We start from the raw sequence: 23,509 nt of genomic DNA on the forward strand, positions 1-23,509 counted from the left end.
TTGGCAGAAACAGCTCCCTGTGAATGAAATGAGACCCCTTTTCTTAAGGGGTGAGGAGTGCTGTACTGAGTCTTAGCATTAATAACTCAACTATTAGTCTGGTCAGCCTCAAGGTGAATTGTTACTATTACCAGCCTCCTGAGATAACCATTCCACTCCAGTTTTGTACCATTGCACCGATTGTGATGCTCTACCCTGCGAAGGAAGTCGTTCTGGTATCTTTTTGCTCTTCCTTTGTTGTTGCTGAGGATGCTAATTCAGTAACGCATTGCCAACATGGAAACACGTGCACTTTTTGTGTTTGATGTTAGACTACTATGTCGATGCAACCCATTATGCATTAATTGTATGTTTTCAAATCACCATTGGGGACTGCTCAAGGAATAGGCAGGAGAGTCAGTTGTGCCTCTGTCACAGGACTCTTGGTTCCTTCCCCCTTCACAGCTGTAAGGAGCCATCCTCACCTCTTGTTCTTGTCCCTGGCCTCTGTGCCTTCCCTGCCCGCTTGCCCAGAGCGTTCTTCCCAGCAGTGTAATTGCCCCACTGGGAACATCCTCAGAGGGTTTGGGTGACAGATTCCCTGGAGCAGAGGGTTGCACAGTGGTCCCCACACAGGCCCTCTCGAGTACTACCATTATACACATAATTGAGTGACCTATGCGTCTTTACTCTCTTCTGTACGTTAGGAGGACAAAAATAGTCTTCACAGCCCATTTTTGGGTATATACACATTAGCTCCAGTACAAACTGGAGAAGGTGGGGCAGACAGATGTGGTTACCTGCCTGCAAACTTGAGCAGCGCAGTGCTCGTTGCTCCTGAGTTAGCAGTCAAATTCAGTGGCTGGTGTTTGTAGGAGAGGAATGCCAGATCTGGCACGGTGATGGGGAGAGCATGTAACGTGCAATCATCCTGGATTTTAAAAAGGCTCGCCCACTGCAGGCCTGGAGATGCAGGGGAGCCTGGGTTACACTGTGTGCTGGAAGACTCTAAGTTCCTGAGTTGATTCTATCGTCTTTGATTGGGAGTGCGAAACTCCAGTTGTTGTCGAAGAAGGGGTTATCAGACTTTACTTCAGGAAACACAAGCAAAATCTCTAGTTCTTGTTATTTCTCAATTCATCCTTTCTGGCTGGTGTTTACTAAGACAGCTCAGATGCAGCATCTCCAGCAGTGTCTGGAATTAGCAGGACGTTTTGGTTCCATTCAGCAAAATCCTCTCTTTCATCAACATGCACGGCACTTTCCGATCGAGATAAAGATGCCCTGAAAAGCTTCCAGCCCAAGCAAAAAGGAGAAAAAACAGGAGGGAAGGGCAACAGGGAGGGGGGGTGAGAGGGAAGAGGGGACAAAGTGAATGAAGGCAAGACCAGCATGATTGTTGGAAAAACTAATTCAGATGACTGATGCCAGTGAGTTTTCCAGATTAATATAAGTTTAAAGGCATTTTTTTTGAATGGGGCAGAGGCGACTGTTTAAGTCTCATTGAAGTTCATTTTGTGAAGGGGTATAAGGTAGAAGGAAGAGAGCGTGAATGTGTGCCAGATGGGGTTTAAGTAGAGAAATCCAGGCACGGAGAGAGCATGAAAAGAGCTTGAAGCAGGCGTGTGAGGGGAGCACAAAGGGGCTGGAGGGGGGGAGTGAATGGGGACGGAGGAGGGCCAGGCTGAGCAGATGGAGACAGCGAGAGGAGGAGGATGGGCAGGCGGGAAGGGGATTTGCTTGTAAAGAGACCCTGGAAAGTGAAAGTAAGGAGTTTGGCGTTGGCTGAGAGGTGGGGGAAGGCAGAGCACAGGGAGCCCCTGGGTGCTGAAGGCAGGTGATGGTGCGGAGCTTGGCACCCTGGGCACCTTTGGGTGCGTCTGGAGGGAACTGAATCCTCCTGCTGGGGCTGGAGCCCACTCGGCACCCCCAGAGACCAAGGCCTCGCTCCAGAGTTGCAGTGAGCGCAGGGGCTGAAAGGATGAAGATGTTTAGAGGTACAGAGAGCGGGATTTATCTAAGCCCTTTCTCGGGAGTCTTTCATTGTGCTGTTCAGCATCACAGCCATGATTCAAGCGCAGTCATAAAGACATTAAAATGAAACAAGGCACCGGCTCCTAGAAACTCAAACGTGCAAGATCTGTCAAGGGGACGACTCCAGAAGAGGAGAAGGAAAAGCTCCGTGTACAAAGACATGAAAGACAAGAAGACAAAAATGAGCTCAGTAATGCTCACACCTATAGAAATGGAGAGCAGACACGCCTAAAAGGTTTCCAACACAAAAAGTAAGGTGTAAGGAACTTCCACCACTGGTTGCTGAAGAATAACCCCTGTGTCCTGATAGAGGTGATGCCTGCCTGGCTGCATTAAGAGTCAGGGGTGGGCAGCACAAATTGGGGTCATCAATTTTGCCTCATCATTGCAACCTGTTATTAAATGGAGGGAGAGGGAAAAGGGCCGAACTGTTAACAGTTTGGATGACTAGCTAAAATGTAATGGTCCTCCTGTCAGCAGAGAGCAGGAGGAGAGAGCGGGGTACCGACAGCGTACCCTCGGAGGGACTGACCGGGGAGGACAGGCAGTAGAGAGGAATTCCTCTCCTGTAGGATGGAAGAAGATGGGGTGTCAGAGGGAGAGCTAATTCAGGAGCAGAGTGCTACCCCCAGCCCAGGAGTGCCCTCTGTGCCCCCCGAGGATGCTTTCTTAGCCCATCCACCCCCAAGAAAGGCTGCTCTACTGGGAGAGAAAGTCAACTTTTTTTTTTTTCCATTTTAAACCCGTCCCAATTTGTGAAACCAAAATCAGAAAAAAATGATACCTATATTTAGATGTATCAAGTTGCCACAATAACATCTCCCAGCGTGACCATGAAGTGCAGGTTCTTGTACATGAAGGTCATTAAAAAACTAACATTTTTGAGAGATTTTGGGGATCTTTGTGTGTCCATATCCATGTGTCCCTTTCAGTCTCTTGTTTACATTTTAGTATTCCAGACAGCTTTAAAATAACTTTTTTTTTTGGTAAACAGATTCATTTGGGGGAAAATATCAAGGGGGGAAGGAAATAGCTAAACTTTCTAAAAGGTGGAGTATTTTTCCCAGCTGAGCTCAGCTGGCCTTGGTGGCCAAAACTGTCTAGTGGTAACATGCAGCTCCTCGCGCCTTGGCCACGTATATGTTGTTTGCAATCACCACATCAAGCAAATTGTTGCTTGGGGAATTACCTTTTGGATGAGTGTTGGGGTGATTCAGAGTGCGTTCAGTTTTGTGATTCACGAAGCTGCAAAGGAAAACTGATGACTGGGGGCGGGGGAAGGAGCGAGACAGCAAGGCAGAAAATCGATGTCCAGAAGGCATTTGTGAACAGGCACGTTTCAGAGTTTCTGACAATATGGGACAGAGACATTTGGCAACCACTACATTTATGCTGCATGCTTTAATCTCTACTTCCTGACAATATTTTAATGTTTTGCAAAAACACTATTGCGAACATATGAACACTAATATTTTTAGATCACTTCCTACTCTTAGGTACTGTTATATCACACAGAACAAGTTAAACCAACTGTTCCAGCCAGGTACTGTTTGGGAATGCAGTCTGTTCATTGGGCTATATTCTGAAGTCCTTATTCATCTTCTGTTTTGCCAGATCTCTTTTCCATGCGAAGTGCTCCATCGCTCTGGTTAAACCATGCGTCCCCTTTCCCCCCAGCACTTTTTAAATTCCCCCCCCCCCAAGTTAGATTTGCTAGAAACATACAAGAGGCCATTGCAGATAAGCCTGTCTAGTGGTCTTGCCCTGCTTTGAGAGGGTCCACTCTTAGAAATTTTGGAAGAATCTGCAAGAAATCTCAGTGAAGGCATCTGTGGAATGAACTGCTAGTGGGAAAGGATTTTTCCTAGCCTCATTCATTGAATTGCCAGCCTAAATTCTGAAACTTAGGTGAACTTCTTTTCTAATTTCAAGTTTAACCTTGTTAGCTGTCTGTAAACACCTCACTTCTACAATAGCAATGATTCCAACAGCATGGTTACACATTGTATATTCTAAATATTTTTAACCAGTTATACTGTTTTAGCATTTCTGGAAAAGAAGCAAACCTTTTTAGTTATTAACTACACTACACTAGCCTGACTCCTCAAGTTTCTGAAAACAACCAAGTACCATCACCATGCACAAGTGCTTAGGTATACCTCAGTATTTAGTGTTAGTTATTTAGTCAGTTCTGTGTGCGTAGCCATTTGTACAAGCACAGTGTTCACAGAGTCCTTAAACACACAAGAACAAAATGTTCCAAGGATTAAACATGGGCTGAAATGACCTGTCAGCTGAGGATGGTCAGTGTTTGTGCTTGGGATATGCAAACCTCTAACAAAACCATGATTGTAATGTGTACCAATGGAGTCAAAAAGCCCATTCCATTGGATTCTTATGGGAAGTACAATACAAAAAATTATGCCAAAAGTAAAGATATTCAGAAAAGTTATTTTTCGAGTAAACAAAGTATTTCTCAAACAGCAGGACATAATGGTTTTGAAGATATCTGCAAAGTCAGAATTATCCCCATCGTAACTTACGGTGAGTTACCTAATCGGGCAGTGACACCAGGGAGTAAGGAACCTTAAACAATTTCTTTGGTGTATTAAGTACAAACGGGCTTTCACATAGCATCTAGTCTTTTTGATGCACCTGATTTTCTTTTAAAAATATACTTACTGTAAAGAATTATAAAGAAATCCCTTTCATTCAGCAGTTAAAGCAGGGCTTGAAAAATTTACCTTACACCTAAATAGCCAGTGGAGACTGAGTCTACAAATGTGTGCAGTTTGTTTTGTTCTCATGTGTGAAAAGCCCAGCTGTAGTCCTGCTTTTGCTGGCTTTCTGAGGATTGTGTTTTGGTTTGTTTTCAAACATGCTTGGAAGGCACGTGTTGATGAATCAGCAAAATATGACAGTCTCGTTAGCTTTTTAAGTAATCTTCTGTCTGGTAGATTCATCTAATGAGAGTGGTGGGCTTGAAGTTGTTCGCTGCTGCTTCTCATTTCACACAATTTGAAGTGTTACCTGCATGGGGATTCTTAAACTTGCCTCCACTTCCAGTGCTCATCGAAAAACGGATCTACTGCTTGTCCCATGTAACTGCAGCAAGTACTCGCCCACAGCATAAGGCTTAGATAACTTCTAGCATTTTTTGCCCTAGAAAGAGAGACAACCTCATTGCAGCAAGATCCCTGTAAGCCGCAGTTGGAGAGGCTTTGAAATGGAAAAACAAAGAAGTATTAGAAAGAGTGAGTAAGGCAGGCAGGCAAGGGAAGGCTGGAAGGAAAGGCCAAATCCATGCGGTCTGGCTCTTCTCTTTGATTGTGGTAGAAATAATTCAATCCATTGAGGTCTATGGCTTTATGCTGGCACAAAGCAAAGAATCAGGCAAAGGTTTCAGGCATAGTGAGGACACAATCTTTCTCGTGGGTAAATGAATGAATTATCATTGTTCAGCTTGAACTTCTCATCAAGATGGCTGGTTTTTGGGCTGGGGAGTAAGAACAGGAAGGGTCCATTAGACAAGCATATTTCTCATTGCCTGAATCTACTGCAAGGGTGTGGTAGGATTTACAGTAACTGCTAGCTAAACAGCTAAAAAAATGCTCTGCTTTTTCAATAAAGATGATGCATGCTTTCCTGGGGCTCCCCCAGAGCTCCAAGATGGTGACTCCATTTGACTCCACTTAACTTTTCCATGACCTTTCTCTACATTTCCCTTCCTTCCAAATTTTAACCTGCAGTTTGATAACACAGCTGTTTTTCCTTTCTGTTTTGTATACTTTTATACATCAGATTTCTAGATCTTTTCCATTCCTTCCTCCATTTATGCTTGCATTTTCTTAAAGTGCTACAGAGAGTTTGGGAAGTAGTATACACCGAGATCTCTTTTCTGTAGGAAATACCAGCTATGCTGATGTTCCTGGAAGAGTGGTAGCGTGAAGTAACTTTGTTGTTGTAACTCAAAACAAGAGCTGTTTCAAAATGTCTTTTGAAAAACCTAATCTGAGACACAGTGTACACAGAAGTAGCCACTGTAATAAATCCTGCTGTGGTCGGGTCATTTGTGTCCCAAGAAGGAGTACAGGTGAGTGCAACTGCAGCAGCTGCTGCTGTGTCCGTTACGTTCACTGCTGCCTGAAACCCAACTGGTGGAAAAATCTAAGAAAAACTTCAGAAGCACCTCAAACTGCACCAGGCTTCAACATGGGTCACATGGATCAAATATTTTCACTTAGCAATGTAATGCAGCAATCTCATGAAAGCTGTTAATATTGACAATGCACTAATCTCTAGGTGGGAATCTTCCTTCTACGCCCAGGCCAGGCCAGGTATCTGATTACAGAGAGCAAGTTCTCACTTACAAGAAGGTATGTATAACTGAGGAGGTGGGGGCTTTTTTACATCTCACTGTGAACAAACAAATAAACCAAGAGGTTGTTGTTTTGTTTTTTTGTTTTTGTTTTTGTTTTTTAATCAAATAGCAGGTCAGTCACTGTTGCTTGGAGTTTCTAAATTTCTTCTCAGATTAAATTAAGTCATTTATGTACATTGTAATTTAATGTTTGGTAGAGCGGGCTTGCGTAAGGCTGGTAGATCACAGCCAAGGAGGAATAGTTTGATCTCAGCAATAAGTGCGGTTTTGAAAAATTACACTTCTGTTGAATGTGAGGGTTTGTTTTAAAAACTGTTTAGTGTCACGCCTAACAAAGAAAAATGGCCATGGGAAGAGGGAAAACAAAGGACAGCAGAAATTTATTTTCCTTAAAAAAGCAGGACAGCAGGCACCAAGGACAAGCCGTGCATTGTGATCATACCCTCGGTGGCTGAGACAGCAGGAGGCTTTTCAGGCAGGGCTGGAGCTGTGCTCTTTGGGTGGCTACCCTTGCTGGAAGAGCTCGTCTGCTCGCCTTCCTGGAAGGGCAGAGCAGGCAGCCAGGTGCCCTCTGGCAGTCTGTGGCTTTCGGGATCTGCTTACTTTGCCTCTGCCCGAAGCCCGCCCCAGCCTGGACTCCTTCCTCAGACGTGCGATGGATGAGAGATCGGAGGGTGATACTGCAAGCAGAGGAATAGGGGGGGGACCAGGGTACTTTGGTGTCGTTCTTTCAACAGTCTTTTGTGACTCCTTTTTTGGACCTCCTGCATAACTTCAGGGAAAAAAAATAAACTTCTGTGTTTCTTCCTCTGTAAGGCAACATTCATGAATAATACTTCCTTGTTTCACAGAGCTGTCAGGCAATGTCTTGAGTATTCGTGAAGTCTACAGAAACATTGAGTGCTGTGGACCACCTGAGAATGAAGTGCTTTTAGCTAAAGGGAAGACAATTGCCTTGCTGGCATAAGGAAGGTTACGAGTTGAATTTAGCAAGAATTTGTTTGGGGACTGAACTGGTTTCATGTTTTCTTTCCTGTATGCAAGTAAGGGTGTGTTAGCGGAGTTTATAAGTTATAAAATTTGAGAGGCCGTTGTCTGCACAGAAGGGAACTGCAGCAGATTTTGGGATGATTCAGAGAGCTCTCAAGTCTGTATTACTGGAAGCGGAATGAAACATAGCAGTACAAAGTGCAAAATCATTCACCTAGGGACGAATATGAATTTTTTTCTTTGAACTTATCAGTTGGAAACAACCAAGAGGAAAGGAAGTCCTCATGGCTGTGTTCATCACAAAATGACTTGGGCACCAGTGACCCCATCCACCCCCCCAGTATTGTGACCATGATATATCAGGCAAAATTTCTCTGAAAGAACTGGGCAAGCATTTAAGTCATCTGTAAAACCTTGGCAAGAGCGTGCCTGCAACTGCAGTCACCTGTACCAAGGAATTCCAAGTGGAAGAGGCGTAGAAAAGGGCTTGCAAGGTGAGACATCAGGAGACTGGAGCTACTGTTATATGAAAGAACTAAAAAATTGTGCCTCGATCAGTCAAGGAAAATGAAGTCTGAGAAAGATACTACTGCTCCTTATAAATACCAGATGTCAAGAAGGCAGAAGGGATCTTTAAAACTAGAAGAAAAAGCTGATCCAAAAGGAAAGATGATACATTTATTTTGGCTGGAAATTAGGCGGAGGAAGAATGAGGTTCTGAACGACCTTTTTACTGGGGCACTGGAAGCCGTGTAACTGATTTTTGAATGTGTGACCAGTCTACTATAGTAGGGACTGACGTCAGGGATCAGGGGATCCCTCGCAGGCCTCCGGTTCAGAGCTCCACTGACCTGGAAGAGAGTGCCGGGCTCCATGGGGCAGCGCCTGCAGCTGGAGCCCGGCTTCTGGGCAAGGCGGGGGGGGTGGGTTCCCCTCCCGTGGCATGTGCCGTTTCCCAAGCTTCTCACACCAAAATTCTGCCCGATTGTCTCAGTTTTGTTTTCTTCCCCCTTTAAAGGTTCCTATGGCTCCCTTTCCCCCTCATTTAAAGCCCCGCTCCACACATCGTTTAAAGCTGCGTTAACGGTAGCCTATTATTTTGGAGCTCCATGGGGCTGAAAGAGTTAGAAAATCCACTCCGATAGTTTTGTAGGTGAGAAAAATGGTCTCCAACTTTGAGTCTCTATTGTGATAAGCCATGTGCAGGACAAGGGCTGACAGGCAACAAAAGCTATTGGCAGCAAAAATTCTGCTGTTCTAATAAAAGTCTTTAGGTTTTATTTAGTGAAGCCACATCCAGTCAAACCACAGCTTAGGTTAGAGTAACCATGGGTGAAAAACCCCACATAGAGCTTTAGTTAAATGGGAGGTTTGTGGTCTCGCAAAGGAACCCTTTCCCCAGAAATAAACCCAGAGTTGCTCCTGCATTAATGGCTTGTTTAGTCTGGATGTCAATCTGTACTTAAAAGAAAAAAAAAAAAAAAGGTAATGATAGATAATTATATCTGAGTATGCATGAGCCAGATCAGATGTAGAGACGGTCTGATATAACTTGGGTGTTGGGACTACTGTGTGATTTACTTTTTCTGCTCTTAGAAACTACAAACCAGAGGGCTTGCCAGAAGCTGTCTCAGTGTAGGGATTCTGAGTTATGGGACTGAGTGGGAGCCACATCGCTGCTTTGTCTTGAAAATAGTCAGACCCACAGGTGCAGCATTTACATCTCCGCAGACTGTATCCAGCAAAGAGAAAGCTGAGCTGAGGATACTGCAGGGGTTGCTTCAAGTGGGTTACACTGTGCTTTCTCTTCTGCTTTTGTCCTAAAGGTGCAGGAGATTTGAAGGAAAAAAAAAAAAGAATCCATTCAAATAAACTGTTTGCAAAAATCTGCTAGATACTCAGGTCTGTCCTTTGCAAATGTGATTGCAGTATTTTGCAGTTTACTGCTCTGTATTTATTTTCTATATAATAAAGCAATCAATATCTTTTAAAATCCCCATCCTGTTTGGCTAGCATGAATACAAAGCTTCCTAGCCTGAGCAGGACTCCTGTCAGTTATACCTATGGAACATAACTTTACTTTCTTTCTAAGGAAAACTCGTAAAGAAATTATTAGTGCTTATTTTATTTCTGGGCTGCTGTGGAGTAGCTGCTGATCCTGTATTATCCAGGGGTAGGATGTGTTCTATTTGTTCTGCTTGAGCTCCATGGTCTGTACTCAGTCTCCCAGTCATTCCTTCAGGGAACCCTTATCAAGCAGGAGAGGTGAGCGACCCCATGTCTCTGGCCAGGCTGATAAGATAATGCTGCTTCACTTCCACCATCCTAAAGCCTCCTCCATGGGCAGCCCCAGGCTTCTGGTAGAGCACAAGCAGTCTCTGTCCTTCCTCTTCCTCTGCTTTACCAGCTGACCTTTATTGAGACCCAAGGCTTAGGAAGAATGCCCTTCCCCTAGTGAGTACCAGAGCTCTCCGTGGGACCCGGCCGGCAGGAGGAAGGGCTTCTGCTGGGGAAAGACTTTGGAAGCAGCAAAGGGAAAGCAGGTGAAGAGCTTGTTGCAGCTGAGACGGCGGGGATGCTGCCAGCTTCAAGTACGTTTGCTGAGACGTGGCAGATGTGGTAGCGTGGGGAGAAATAGTGTACCGCAGAGAAGAAGGAGGAATCGTGCGTGAGGGAGAGAAAGGTGTTGGAGTAACAGGGGCTGCTGGATGATGGCAGAGGGGATAATGGGGAATAAGTAAACAGACGGATAAAAGAGAATGAATAAAAGTACATGGCGGTGATGTCTTATTTCTGGAGGAGAAGAATTGTACTGAATCAAATAAGCTTGTCTGCAATGGTCTAGGGTTGCAGACGTGAGAAAGTAATTTGTTCAGGGATGATGGCAGTAATACCCCAGCCTTCTTTTCACATGTTGATATTAAAGTATTTTCCAAAGGAAATCTGTATTGTTATGTTGATTCTGCAGCTAGAGAAATGCTGGTTCTGTGTGTGTGTGTGAGAGGGAGGGGGAGAAAGAAAAAGAGAAAAAAAGAGAGGGAGAAGTGTGAGAAACAGGCAAGAAAAAGACAGCAAGTATGTCCTAGGGTGGGATGTAAAGACAGCAGGTACATGTTCATAGTGTGTGCATGTGTGCTGCTGTAGGGAGATAAGTCGGGTTGAATTCCTTGATGCCTAAAGTGAGAATGGGATAGAGAAAAGTTACTTAGATAATAAACTTTTCTCAATTTTACCAGCCCAGTTGTGGCGTTGAATGAATGCATGCTACAACGGCATCAGTCTGAGAGTCCACACAGGAGAGCTATGGGTGCACAACAAACTTGAAGAGTTCAAGCTTTCATTTCAAAGTCAAGCTTTCTAGTTTTCAGGATTACAAAGGTATGTTTCTACATAGAAACAGGGCACGGATTTGAAACCAAACTGTTTAGAAAACATGTCAAATAGCCTGTGGTTGCTACAGGTATGCATTGCTTTGCACTTTTTGTGTCATCAGGGCGTTAACTCTGAAGGCTCACGACTGCGTTTCATTATCAACAGCCACAGTTTCAGGATTGACTTTTTTTAACAGAGGGGGTGGGAGCGAAAGTCCTGTTGTTCCCAGGGGGTAACTTGGTATTTACTGCAACTGAGTGAAACGGGACTTATCAGAAACTGTAAAACAAAGGAAGAATTCAAGTGAAAAGCATGAAGCATTGTTCTAAAAAGAAACTTGTTTCCCTCTGAGTGATGCTCAGAAGTCACAACAAGGTGCTTGAATGCAACATAAATTGGGCTTCTTTGTAGGTAATGCTAAAGGCTGGACTCAGTCTCTTCATTTATTTTTGCACCTGCTGTTAACATCAAAGAGGAATCAGCTGTAGGCTTAGGCTAGAACAAAGCCTTACACTTAAACTCAGAGCTGAAATTGCTAGTTCCAGCAAAGAATTTGCCAGTGATGGGGCAGTAGGATTTCTCATGAACTGTGCAAACTGTGTTGGGGAAAAGTCTCCTTGATTTTAGTGGTTGGAAAATTTGAGAAAGTGAAGAAGGGGGTTGCAAGAGAGTGTTATGGGGAAAGCTGGCATCCCTGTTGTGACAGTAGTCTTGTATGGTCTGCACTACCTGCTAGCGAGATGCACAACTCACAGTGAAAGAGTAAAAGATAAGTCAGTATTAACTTTTTCTTTTGGATTTCTTCTTAACTCTGTTACATGTAAAGCAACTTTAATTCATGTAAAGCTTAGAATTTCTATGCTCCAACTGAACACAGAATTGAAATAAATTATTTGTTTCTAGCAGACAGCAAATTATAATGATGTTCTGTCATAAATTAACTCTAGATTTCATTATGAAAACAGAAAGATAAAATTACAAAAATCCTGATAACCCTATTTATTTTTCTTGCAATAAAAATGGCTATTCCAATGATATTAGGTAACAACGATGCTGTTGCCTACCATGCCAACTGTTAACGTTGTTTGCTGTTTATGTTTCTTTACGACCTAAGAGGCCCTGGTCCCAAGCCAGGATCCTGTTGTGCTGGACAGGATTCAAAAGCTGGTCTTTGTATCAAAGAGCTTACAGTGTTTCTAGTGCTTTGGGTTTATAATGTAGCATCTCGGTAAAGAGACCTGCTGTTGGAGTTTTAATTTATTTGGAGGACAGTTTCTCTGAAGAGGGGTCCTCTACTTTAACAAAAGTAACTTAAGCCCAAACAGCTGTTTTCTTTTCTGAACACCCTTTAAATAAAACCAATAAATATCTGATCTTTGTGGTGCATAGGACAGCACAAAATGGTAGATGGCATCAGAAGGTTTTCTTTAGCTTCTTTCATATTCTTTTGTTGGAAACAAATCTGAGTACAATTATTGTAAATATTTGCCTTTGTACACTGGCACTAGTGCTTTTTTTTTTTCCTTTTAAAATTAAATGTATTTAGCTTTTCATTACAATGCAATATGTAGCAACATGTCTACCTGAAAATTTTGTGATTAAAAATAGTCCTACCCTTGCACATGAGGTATCTTCTTTCCATAAAGAATTGCAATTTTCTCTCAAAAATAATACTGAAAACCTTGCATAGTTTTGTGTTTTTCTAAAAGGAAAAAATTGCCAGGAAAAGACATGGTCTTCACAGCTTTATTAATGTACCCACCATCATACATCACATAGCATAGCACTTCTAGAGAAACTTTCATTATTTATAGTTCCAGCCACATAACCTTTCAGCTGTCACCCTGTAGACCAGAAAATGAAGTGACATAAGCAGAGCTGAACAAACTACTGAAAGCAAACAATATATTTATTTACTTTTTTTTTTTCCTGGTATGTCAGTTATCTCCGAACAGACCTGGACTTCTTAAAAAAATGTGTTGTTTTGATTTGCTGAACAAATTGCAGTTCATTTTGGATCTTGCAGTATTTCTTCTGCATCTGGACTAGGTAATTCCCTAAAACACTGTGAAGATGGCTGCTAGCACTTGTTTGCATGTTATCAAGAGTTGCAGTTAATATTCTTGTGGAAAAGAGGTGGCTTGTATGAGTATTTGTGGGAATCAAAGACAATGCCTGATACACACCTTTTAAACAAATTTACTCCTTGCATGTGTACGTGTTTGAGAATAATCCTTTGTAAAAAGAATCCCTTATGAAATAGGGTTCTCTATGAATTACTCTAAAAGTTTATAGAATAAGGCTTGAGGAAACAATGTCTTTTCTGTAGGTTTCTAATTTGTGATAGCAATTCAGTAGCTGGGTAATAATTACTATATTCTGTAAGATCATTTAGCAGAAAATCCCTAGGAAAAAAAAAAGCAATTATTTTTATTAATTTGCACAGGACTTTTCCATAAAGGATTTAATTTGGGGCTGTATTTACTCGCTCTAGAGCTTGGGTTTGAGCTGCATTTATCCTTTTGTTCCCCCCTGCCCCACCTTTCCAGCAGGTTGCCTTCTTTGTATTTCATTGTGGCTGCTCCTGCCTCACCCACATTCGGGTGGTTGGTTCCGTCAGCTCCTCTATTGCCGTCATCCCACACTTTTCTAAACTCCCTTTCCCCATAATCTGTCTTATTCCCTATTTTTTTTTTCAAGGAATTGATCATACATCATAGAGGGGACTCTTAGGATATAAGAATGATGAGTGAGATAAGAGGATTTACCAGGCAAAGGAGTGGGACGAGATAAAAGATGAGTCACTGTCATTCTTAAAATGTAGCAGACAGAATTGGGAAAGAACAAGTGTTTGGTTCTAAGCTGTATTTAATACCAAACAACCGTTGTTACAACTTGATTTTACTTTTTCTCTCACCATGTGTGCCTTCGAGTATTTTAATTAATATTGCCAAATTATTGCCAAATAATGGCTTATTTGCTGCTTTCAAACCAGGCCTGTTCCTGTAAGCATGACGCACGCTAGACTTCCTGATGGCTTCAGTGGGCACTCTGACTCCTGAACTGTGATGAAATCCCATTTACCCGTGCAAATACAACCAAAGACTTTTGCTCGTTGTTGCACTGACACAGCGCATTCGTACCAGAACCCTTGCACCTGATGCAAGTGGATGCATCAGAGTATTTTAATTTGCATTTCTTTGTGTTTCAGAGTTCTTAAAATCCTTTTTGGGGATGATGTAGCAAACCTCACTGTTTCACATCAAAAATTCCTGTTGGAGTGGGTGAGACTTTTCCGGTAAATGACGTGGGTCTATGGTTAGTACCACAGTGGCATCAGTGACACATCGCTCTGTGGCAATGGCAAGTGTCATGCTGACTGAGCAATGAAAACCTAGATTGCCAGATACGTTGGGGAATGAGCAAATGTGATTCATCACTAATTTATGCCCAGGTATTGAGATGGGCACCAAGTGTATTTGACTTGTCCACAAATAAGTATATTTTACAAATATATGTGTACAGAGCTTGAACATTAATTTTCACTGTCATCTAACTTTTCTTCTGTGATTGCTTTTGCTTGCCCAGCCAAGAAGCAGGTGATCAATCAGGTATGAATTGCCAGTGGCTAATGAATAATGATCAAATGAAGAGTTTGTAAATAACCCTTAAGCTGAAAGCTGCTTGCCTAGAATATCTGATGATTTCTTACAAATCAAAATGTATCTTGCCTGGTTTGTTGAATATACACACACATATTTACACATGCACAATTCACATTCCTTGTATAAATACACAGATATCCAGTTTCAGGCAGTGATATTTGAACAACTGTAGTTTGGATGAACAGCAACTGAGGAATTTAGCATAGATTAGCATAGTCAAACAAGTTTTCTACAATTATAAATTGACGATGTAAAGTTTCAGTAATTTACTATCGATATTGACAGAACAATTTGGGACTAATCTGTCTAAAGGAGCAACTTTCATTTTTTTCAGGAAAATAGCTCTTGATTTTTGTCAGTCATTTCAGTCTGATTATCTCTTTCAATTTAAACATTTTAGTATAAGAGATTTTCTAATAAGAAGTTGTTAACTGCTAAACAAATAGGCTGCAACAACAAAACACAATTCACTAAAGTTTTGTTTCTATTAGCTAAGCTTTCTCTCAGAGAATTTAAGTATTTGCTGGATCTCTAGTCATCCTGCAGCAGAAATGAGAGAAAAGCTCTGTATGTAAAGTAGGTAACGGGTGGACTTCAGGAAATGAAAGCATCTCACACAAGTAGACATATGAAATAGAAGTTATTAAACTGTTTTGATACAGTCAAATATACTAAGAGAAAATGGATCACAAAAGCAGATGCAGTTTTCTGTATTTTAGTTCAGGATCTTTAGGCAACAGCAGGTTTTTTAAGAACCAGATGCAGCTGAAAACAGTTCAGTAAAGCCTGCCCTCCCTGAGTTTTTTTTTGTTTTGCTTTACGGCTTTTTTGTTTGTTTAATGAGAGTCTTTAATCTGTTTTGGCATTTTAAACCTTTTGCAAACTCTGTGGATTGTTTCTCATTGTTACAGAACATTCAACTGGCTGAAAACGCACGTTAATTTGAAAGCGTTACTGTTTTCAGAGGAACATCTTATTTTGCAGCCTTCCAGATGAAGTGATGCAGAAAGACTCTAACTTTTGACAGGAGTTAGTGTCCATTCTGGCATTAGAAGTCCTGAAATGAATCGTGTAAAATGCTCCAACGATTTAAAGTAAAAGCCAAAAGCGCGGGTTTACATTGTTGGCAAAGCAGGAGTCGAAATTCGAAAGAAATAGCCTAATCTTGAACGGAAACAGGAAGATCGCGGGAGCTGGATGAGGATTCCCGCAGGCACCCCGCATCGCAGCCCCGCTCTTAACGCCGCAGCTGGAGTCACGGCGGACGAGGCAGAGGTTTGATCTCCCGCCAGGTAGAGGAGGGAAACCGAATCGCCCGCCGCTCGGGCGCCCGGCTGCAAAACGGCCAAAGAAACGTCTTCTCCCCGAGCACCCGCACCGCTCTCCGCCGTGCCTGCCCCCCGGAGCCGCCCAGCGCCCGCCCTGCCCTCCGCCGCCTTTGCCGAGGAGCCGGCCCCCGCCGCACCGCAACCAAATCGGCCGCCGGGGGTACGGCGACGGCCCCGGGGGGGCGGGCACGGCCGCGGCGGCCCCTTCTCCGCCCGCTGGCGGGCGGGAGCGCCGGGGGATGCGGCCGTCCACCTGAGGAGCGCCGTTCCCTCCGCCGCGTCCAGGTGTTGGAGGGGAAGAAGCCTCGGCCGGGGCGTCCTCCCGAGGCGGGGGGGGCACTTGCGGCGGGGGCCGGCCCCGCAGCGCAGCCCCGGAGGGTTCCCTCCCCCCCGCCCCTGCGCCGGCGGCTGGCGCCGAGGCTGCCCCGAGGGAGCTGCCGGCCCGGAGCTCGGGCGGTGAGCGCTGAGCCTCGGCCGTCCCCGCTGAGGGCGGGGGGAGCCCCGCTGCCCGCCGGCTGCCCGCCGGGCCGGGCCAGGGGCAGGGCAGGGCGGCCCCCCGCCCCGGTGAGCGCCGCCGCCTCAGGGCGAGGGCAGGGGCGCTGCGAGCCGCCCGGGTCGCGAACGATCCTCGGCGGTTAACGGTGCTGCGGGGCGAGGGAAGAGGCTCTCCCGGGAGGGGAGGGCGGCGGCGGGCTGCCCGCCGCCCCGGGGTCCCGTTAAGCTGACAGGCGGCGCGGGGGCAACGGCGTCTCCGGCCGCCGCGCCCCGGCCGGCCCGAAGGAAGCGCCCCGGCCGGCCCGAGGGGAGCCCCGCCGTGGACCGGCGATGCCGGTCGGCCGCCCCCCGCCCCTTCCCCGCCGCTGCCGCAGGTAAACTGCGGGGGACTCGGACCTCCCCGCCCGCCTCTCGGCGGCGGCTGGCGCCCAGGGGCAGAGCGAGTTGGGGGCGAAAACGAAATCCGTGGGGCGGGGGCTTCTAGCGCAGCCCTCGGCCCCGCTCCGTTCCGAGCCCGCCCTCGGGCTTCCCTTGGCCGGGCGTTCCCCCGGCGGCTGCCCCGCTGAGGGACGCCGTAGCGCGGCCCGCTGAGGCGCCGGGACGGCCGGGCTGGCGGGCCGGGACGGCGGGGCGTCGGCCGAGGGGGGCCGGCGGCGGTGGCGGGACGCGCCTTCGAGGATGAGCGCGGCCCCCCCGGGGGCCGCCGGGCGGGACCCCGCCTGCCCGGAGACCCCGCCGCGGGGGCTCGGCGCGGCGGCTGGCCGGGGCGAAGGGCTCCGTTGGTGAGCGGGGGGCGGCGGCCGTGCCTGTGGAGGAAGGCCGGTGGCGGCCCCGGAGCCGCGCCGCACCTGAGGCCTCGGGTCTGCGGTCGCCCCTCGGGGAGCCGGACGGCTTAGAGGGGCTGGGGCTGAGGGGAAGGCGGCTGCAGGCGTGCCAAGCAGAGGCTGCGGGGGAGGGGGACACACGCACGGGACAGCGGGGGGGGGGGGGCTGAAGCAAATTGTGTGGAGGGGCCGTGCACCTCCGTATGGGAAGGGGGGGGTCGGCGCCCCGCAGAAACGGAGGGGCAGCTCGCCGGCCTCTTCCTCCCGGGCGCCGCAGGGCGTCTGCCTCTTGGTGCCGGTGGCTGAGAAATCTGTGTTTAAACCAAGGAGGCCGCACAGGGAGGGTCTTGTCGCGGCGTCTCTCCCTGCGTTGCCTTTAGGTAAGCGCGGTGCCGCGGCTCCTGCGTGCGCGCCCGGTAACGAGAGGAAGGGAGGCGGCCTGGGAGCGCTGGCTCCGCCAGTGGGCGTTCTCCGGCGGCCGGGGCTGGGGCGGGAAGCGGCACTGCGGCGGTTCTGTCCGCCTCTTCGGCAGGCGAGCGGGCGCGGACGGGGCAGCGTTCGCCTCGCTCGGAGAAAATGCCGGCGGCTGCCGGTTCCCGGCTTTGAAGGCGAGGTGGGAGCATGAGGAAAAGCGGACTTTAAAAGGGGCTCGGAGCCGCTCGGCGCCGGTAGCGCCCCGTCCCCTCCGGCCTAAAGGGGGAACGGAAATGTGAGGACTCGGTGAGGGCGGGGAGCCGGGGTGCGGAGGAAATACTGCCCGGGGGGGGCTGCCGGAGGGAACGCGGGACCCCGCGGCGGCTGTCCCCCGGCCTGGGTCCGTCCGTTTTCGGCTTCCCCTTTCGCTTCCCTCCGGTGTCTCTCCGAGACGTCCTGCCTTAAACTGCCGCGAAAGGGAGGGAAGAGCGGAAGCATGTCCAACCCGGAGGAGCCGATCTTATCCCGCCCCTCGGCCCCCCTGGCTGCAGCGCCCGGGGAAAAGCCCGGCTCCGGCAGCCTCCCGCTCCACTCCCATGGCCAGAGCGGCGGAGGTGGAGGCAGCGGCGGGTCTCCTCCTCCTCCCCCCGCTCCTGGAGGCGGCTCGGCTGCCTGCAGCTCCCCCTCTCTCCTCCTAACAACCGCCACCGGCAGCAGCAGGAGCCGCGCTGCAGGGACAGCCTCCTCCGCCGCCTCCGCCAGCATCGTCCCCGGAGCGGCAGCGGCTCCTTTCCTCGCTCCAGTCCCCTCTTTTTCCTCCGCTTCTCCATCTTCTTTTTACTTCTTGCCGCCGCCTCCTCGTTTCCCCTCCTCGTCTTCCTTTAACCTCACGAGTCTCCAAGGGAGGGAAGGAGGAGGAGAGGCAGCGAGAGCGGCAGGAGGAGGAGGAGGAGGAGGAAGAGATGTTGGCGGAGCAGCGGCAGCAGCAGCAGCAGCTCACTTGATCGCCCATCCAGGCGGCAGCGGCAGGAGGAGACTCTTCTGTTCTTCCTCCATCCAGGGCTTGCTGCTCCGTTCCGCAGCCGGCGGCCCCCGGCAGCACCACTCCCGGCTCCTCTCCCCAGCCGCCTCTCGCCCGTGGTCCAGCAATTCCCTCGGTGCTGCAGCAGCAGCAGCAGCAGCAGCCCGCGGCGACGGGATCCGAGGAGGCGACGGCCCCGGCGGGAGCAGGACTCCTAGGCGGCAGCAGCGGCAGCGGCAGAGAGGCGCCTTCTTCTCCTTCTCGTCTCCCCTGCTCCTAGGGCCAGACATGGAAGATGGATCTAATTCTGCAAGCTGCTTTAGGAGGTTTACGGACTGTTTCTTGAACACAAGTAGGTACCGGAGCGCTGTGCCCGGCGGCGGGTCGCGCGTGGCTCGGGGGCTGTGTCCGAGGCTGGGTGCATGCCTTGAGGAAGAGGGCATTTCTTTGTGCGGGGGGGTGGGAGGCGAAGACACAAAGGGGCCGCAGACGTGGGGCGCGCGTGGACGCATGGAGGAGCGGCCGGGTGTGTGCCGAGGATGCACGGACAAAGGGGATGCTCAACGTGGCCGAGTGCTCTTTGTGGGAGCTGGCTGTTCGCGCCTCGGGGATTTCGGCGTCGTTTCGGGCTCGGACAGCTCTGCCTACATACGTGTCAGCCTTCTTACTTGGTGCATGCTCAATTTGCACGGGAACGGTACGTAGGGGGGATGGAGACTTTCCCCCCTACTTACTTGAAGTAGCGGTAAGGAAGCGTTACGGTATCGGCGGCTGACAGAAAAGCGGCGGCGGAGGATGGGCGAAACGTATCGCTTCTTTCGGCATCCCCCGTCAGATCTGCGGCGGGCGTGCGGAGCCCGTGTTTCTCCTTCCCCTGGCCGTGGCTCGTTGCGAGGCGGGCGAGAAAACCGGCGAGGAAACATGTGCTCCTTGCTGCGGGGGGCTGGCGGCCGCAACGGAGGGGACGCGGAGGGCGCTCCGCCGCCAGCCCTCGCCGGCTCCCGCCGAGCCCGAACGCGGGCCCAGGGCCCAGGGGGAGGCGGGAGTGGGCCGACACCAGCCCCTCGGCCTCTCGGTGCGGGGCTCGGCGGGTGCCCTCCCCGCCCGGCGGTAGCGGGGGGCCCCGGGTCGTGAGGAAGGGGGGGGGGGGGCGGGTCTCACGGCAGAAACGCGCCGTTCGTGGGGAGTCTCGCCCCGAGCCTGCCGCTGCCGCCCTCCCCTCTCCGAGGCGTTTCACCGCCGGGTGGGGTGGGGGGTGTCCGTCCCACTCCCCTCGGGGGGCTTCGTTGTCCCCGGAGCGGCCGGGGCTCGGGGCTGAAAGCGGCCGGGGTCGGGCTGCCCGTGCCGGGCCGGCAGCCGTCCCTCGGCGCTGGCGCCCCGCCGGGAACGTGCTGGGGTTCAGCTTGGTCGCCGGATTAAGGAATTTCCAAGCGGAGCGTGTGTGAGCTGAAATACATCTTTTTTTTTTTTTTTTTATCAGAAACTTTTTTTTTCGCTCGCCTAGTGTTTTGATGCTTAGGGCGACTTCAGTCGGCTGTGGTTATTTGTTCTTTTGTTTGGGGTTTTTTCTTTTCTTTTTGTGACAACTTCTTAAATCATAGATTTATGCCTTAAAGTGTCCCTGAACTTGCATTTTAATCCGTTAGTATACTTCTATTAGGTGGCTTTTTGGGTACAGGTGAATAGTACGTCATTCACACGTGTATGTATTTTGGGGGAATGTGAGAAGAACTATAGAGATGTCGGCTGAAACCTCATTATTTGTCTTATTGCCTTACAGCTGTCTTTAGCACGATAGCCTGCAAGTGTGGTAATACTTGGTTCTGCTCTGTGCTAGAGGTGAATAAGGATGACTATGTATTTGCTGCATTGTCTTTTTGAAACTTTATTCAATAGTTAATTATGTTACAGAGCCACATGCTTGTTTAGTTTTGCGGCCCGGAGGGAATACTAAGCTCTTCCAGTTTTTGTTTTCTCTGCGTTTGAGAGGGGTAGAATGCTGTCGTGCATATGGTACAACTAATGTTTTAAAATAAGCGGTCTTGGGAGCAAGGGACCGAGTCAGGGAATGTGTGTCATGTAGGGCAATTCTCTCCTATACTAGACCAAGAAAATGATGACACAGAAAACAGCCCTGTTCAAAACACCATTTTAAAAGCAGTGGTGAATTAAACTTAAGTTATTTTATGAACATTTGAACACAAGAAACCTCGTCGTCTTTGACTGATTGTGACCTCTGAAGGAAGATTTTCCTGCAGGCAGGAAAGGAGCGGAATGGTTCTTTCCCCTGTGAGTTAACTGACGTCTAAGAAGACATGCAGCCTTTCTCTCTGTGGAGACACTTTTCTGTGCTCTGCAGCCTGCTCTCATGAAACTTTCAAGAACCTAAATGTCTAATATCTCTGCTCCTCTTTTGAACGTGATTGAAACTGGCCAATGGGCTCAAAAGGTATTAGTGAGGTCAGACGGATGGACATCCACGTGCGTGCATATATACATATGCGTACACTTCCCTCCCTCCCCCAGTGATTGCATAAGTCTGATTTCCTTAGGAAACCAGGCTGAAAAAAGGAGTGGAGGGAAGTCAAACAAGAAACTGTTCCGTTCTAGTGCAGTTGCTGCAAAAAGCACTTGTTCAACTGTTTGGAGTACTGCGCACAGTCCTGGTTAGGGTGCAGCCGGAAGGCTATTACTGTTTTGAAGTGGACGAGATAATGTAGAACAATGAAGATTATGTGCTGTATCTCATAGGTTTTGTTTCCTGAATTGTGTTTTAGGTTCTAAATCATATGTGTATGCATGTATACACTGACTTTAAAGACAGAAAAGCCTAAATACTTTTACAGGGAAACAGGAGTTCTGGAGGGAAGAGAACTGAGATGAGCCCTTTTGGAAGGGAGATTTAAAAGTGACTTAACAGAATCCTCAAGACTGGAAAACAATGAAATCGCTAGAGATTAATTCTTCTTTCTGTTTCGACTTGCATGCTCTCCAGTCAGGATTTTGTTAGAAGGTTCTTGATGTTCTTAAAACTTTAGGTTCTGCAATACTCTGTGCCATATCTGGCTATTTTTGTTTTTAAGATCCCTAATAAAGCACTGGACTGCAGAAGCTTCTGTGAACTTTGTGTGGTGCGTGTTGTTTTTCTTAACTGTTTAAAATCTGTAACTTGGTGCATAACATAGTGTTTTGAGGACCTTAGTAGCTTAACATCCTGGATCAATTCTCCAGTGGAGTTCTGCCATATTTAGGGTACTGCAAGCCGCCAGGTATTCCAGGTTTCTGGGAAATGTCTTGCCTTCAGGGGAGCATCCCATGTTCCTTCTACATTCAAGGTCTCTCAAGCTGCACATGTGTAGCATATTTCATCTGTGTCCCGTGAGTCTACTCGCAGGTATGAGTATTTCACACTATGGGGGCTTTCTGCTTGTCAGGGTATTATATTGATATTTTATACAGAGTTACCTTTTATCTAGCACTTTTTTTTCTTTTTTTTTTTCTTTTTTGTGATGCAGCAAGTTTATCCTGCGCTTTCATGTGCCAGATGCTAAGACTTTCCGACTGAGTAGTACTCTAAGAAAGAGTAGATGTAGTAAGAGCTGTAGTTGTGGAAGAAAATAGCAATTAAGGTTTAAATAAAATTAAAAGTATTCCTGTTACCTGCGCTAATGGGAAAGTTAATCTTGGCTTGACTCTTTTTTTTTTTTTTTTTTTTCCTGGTCTGTGTATTCATTACTCGCAGTCAAGGTTTTGTAAGCCAAATGCTGATCTTCAACAATGAATCCCATGTGTAAAGGTGGACAAGGTTTGGTTTTACAATTAAATCATCCTTAAAATTTATATGCTGATGTAGAAAACAGAATTGTCTCTGGTTTTCACCCCAGGGATTCTGGCTCCGCATTAATTGAAAGCAAAATTGTCACTAAAGCGGTGTATAGTTATGATAAGCGATGTCATTCAGTGGCTCCTGTCAGGACTGGTGTTTCATAATACCATATTTTGCATTAATGTATAGGAACACCATGTATCCTGGTCTGAAGCACTGGCATTCTATTTAGAGGGATAACGGAGCAATACATAGGGCAGACAGCAAGGAATAGCGTGGAAAGGGAATGGAAACCATGCGGGCACAAGCAGTTAACAGCGAAGGAGGGCTTTTTTGTCGGAGCCAGGTATTTTTACAAATGGTTGTCTATAAAGCATGCAGTTTACATTTGAAATAACTAATCCTCTGTCCCTTTGGCTCCTCAGCTCTGCTGCCAGTGTTTGCCTGATGGCTTGGGGGTACCTAGCGCTCATATGTGTTGAGAAGGGAGGTAATGCCTTCACTGTTAACTCAGTAAGCTTGCTCCTTGTGTAAAACGGGCTGTGGAAGGTGTGATTATGCACGGTGGGATAGTGTAGGTGAGTTGGGAGATGGTTTCTTTCTGTCCCTTGTGCGACAAGGATGGCAGCTCATTTAAGATGCTAACACAAGGCTGGTGGCTCCAGTCACCCTGTTTGTGTCCTTCCTTTTGCTTGTGTTTAAGCCGTACTCATCAGCTGGACATGGTGAAAACCTGAAAGTGTAAAGATGAGTTTTTATTTCAGCATATGCATGACTTGACTTAGCGACTTGATTTTGAAAGAGTCATGTAAACAAACGCTCATTTCCACTAATGATCCAGGGCACATACTTGGCTTACTTGCTTTTAAGTACAGATCTGTACAACAGTACCTTTTGTTCAGTTTTAAGATTTCGTGCTGTGTTCTAATACAAATAGATTATACCTAACATTCTCTCAATATTCTCATATCATGAACTTAGTTTTAGATTTGGAAAATAAGAATGAGAGTCTCTTTCTGTGTGTGTGTGTATTTATAACTTGGAAATGGCTTATACAGCTTGTTGGTCGATGTTAACCTTGTCTGTGATTAAAATTGTATTTCAATTTGAGGCTAATGTGAGCTAATTTTTTTAATATTACTTTAAAAAGTATTTTAGTTTCAAGTCATTATGTTTAATA

The 23,509-nt window shown here is 47.4% G+C and overlaps 1 protein-coding gene across 3 annotated transcripts in view; it reads left to right on the plus strand.

The window, feature by feature from the left end:
• Positions 1–17,772: 17,772 nt before the first annotated feature.
• Positions 17,773–23,509, plus strand: part of PDE10A (phosphodiesterase 10A) — a 193,835-nt gene continuing 188,098 nt past the window's right edge. The window contains exons 1-2 of one of the 3 annotated variants that reach the window (XM_069786883.1): positions 17,773–17,788; positions 18,543–18,855. In XM_069786883.1, coding sequence (XP_069642984.1) covers positions 18,792–18,855 — 64 coding nt within the window. In that variant the 5' untranslated portion in view covers positions 17,773–17,788; positions 18,543–18,791. Of the gene's footprint in view, positions 17,789–17,823; positions 18,856–22,761; positions 22,820–23,509 lie in introns of those variants that run through there. The other 2 variants (XM_069786881.1, XM_069786882.1) reach the window with 2 other exon arrangements.

Source organism: Haliaeetus albicilla, chromosome 7 (assembly GCF_947461875.1).
Source record: "Haliaeetus albicilla chromosome 7, bHalAlb1.1, whole genome shotgun sequence".
Taxonomy (NCBI): domain Eukaryota; kingdom Metazoa; phylum Chordata; class Aves; order Accipitriformes; family Accipitridae; genus Haliaeetus; species Haliaeetus albicilla.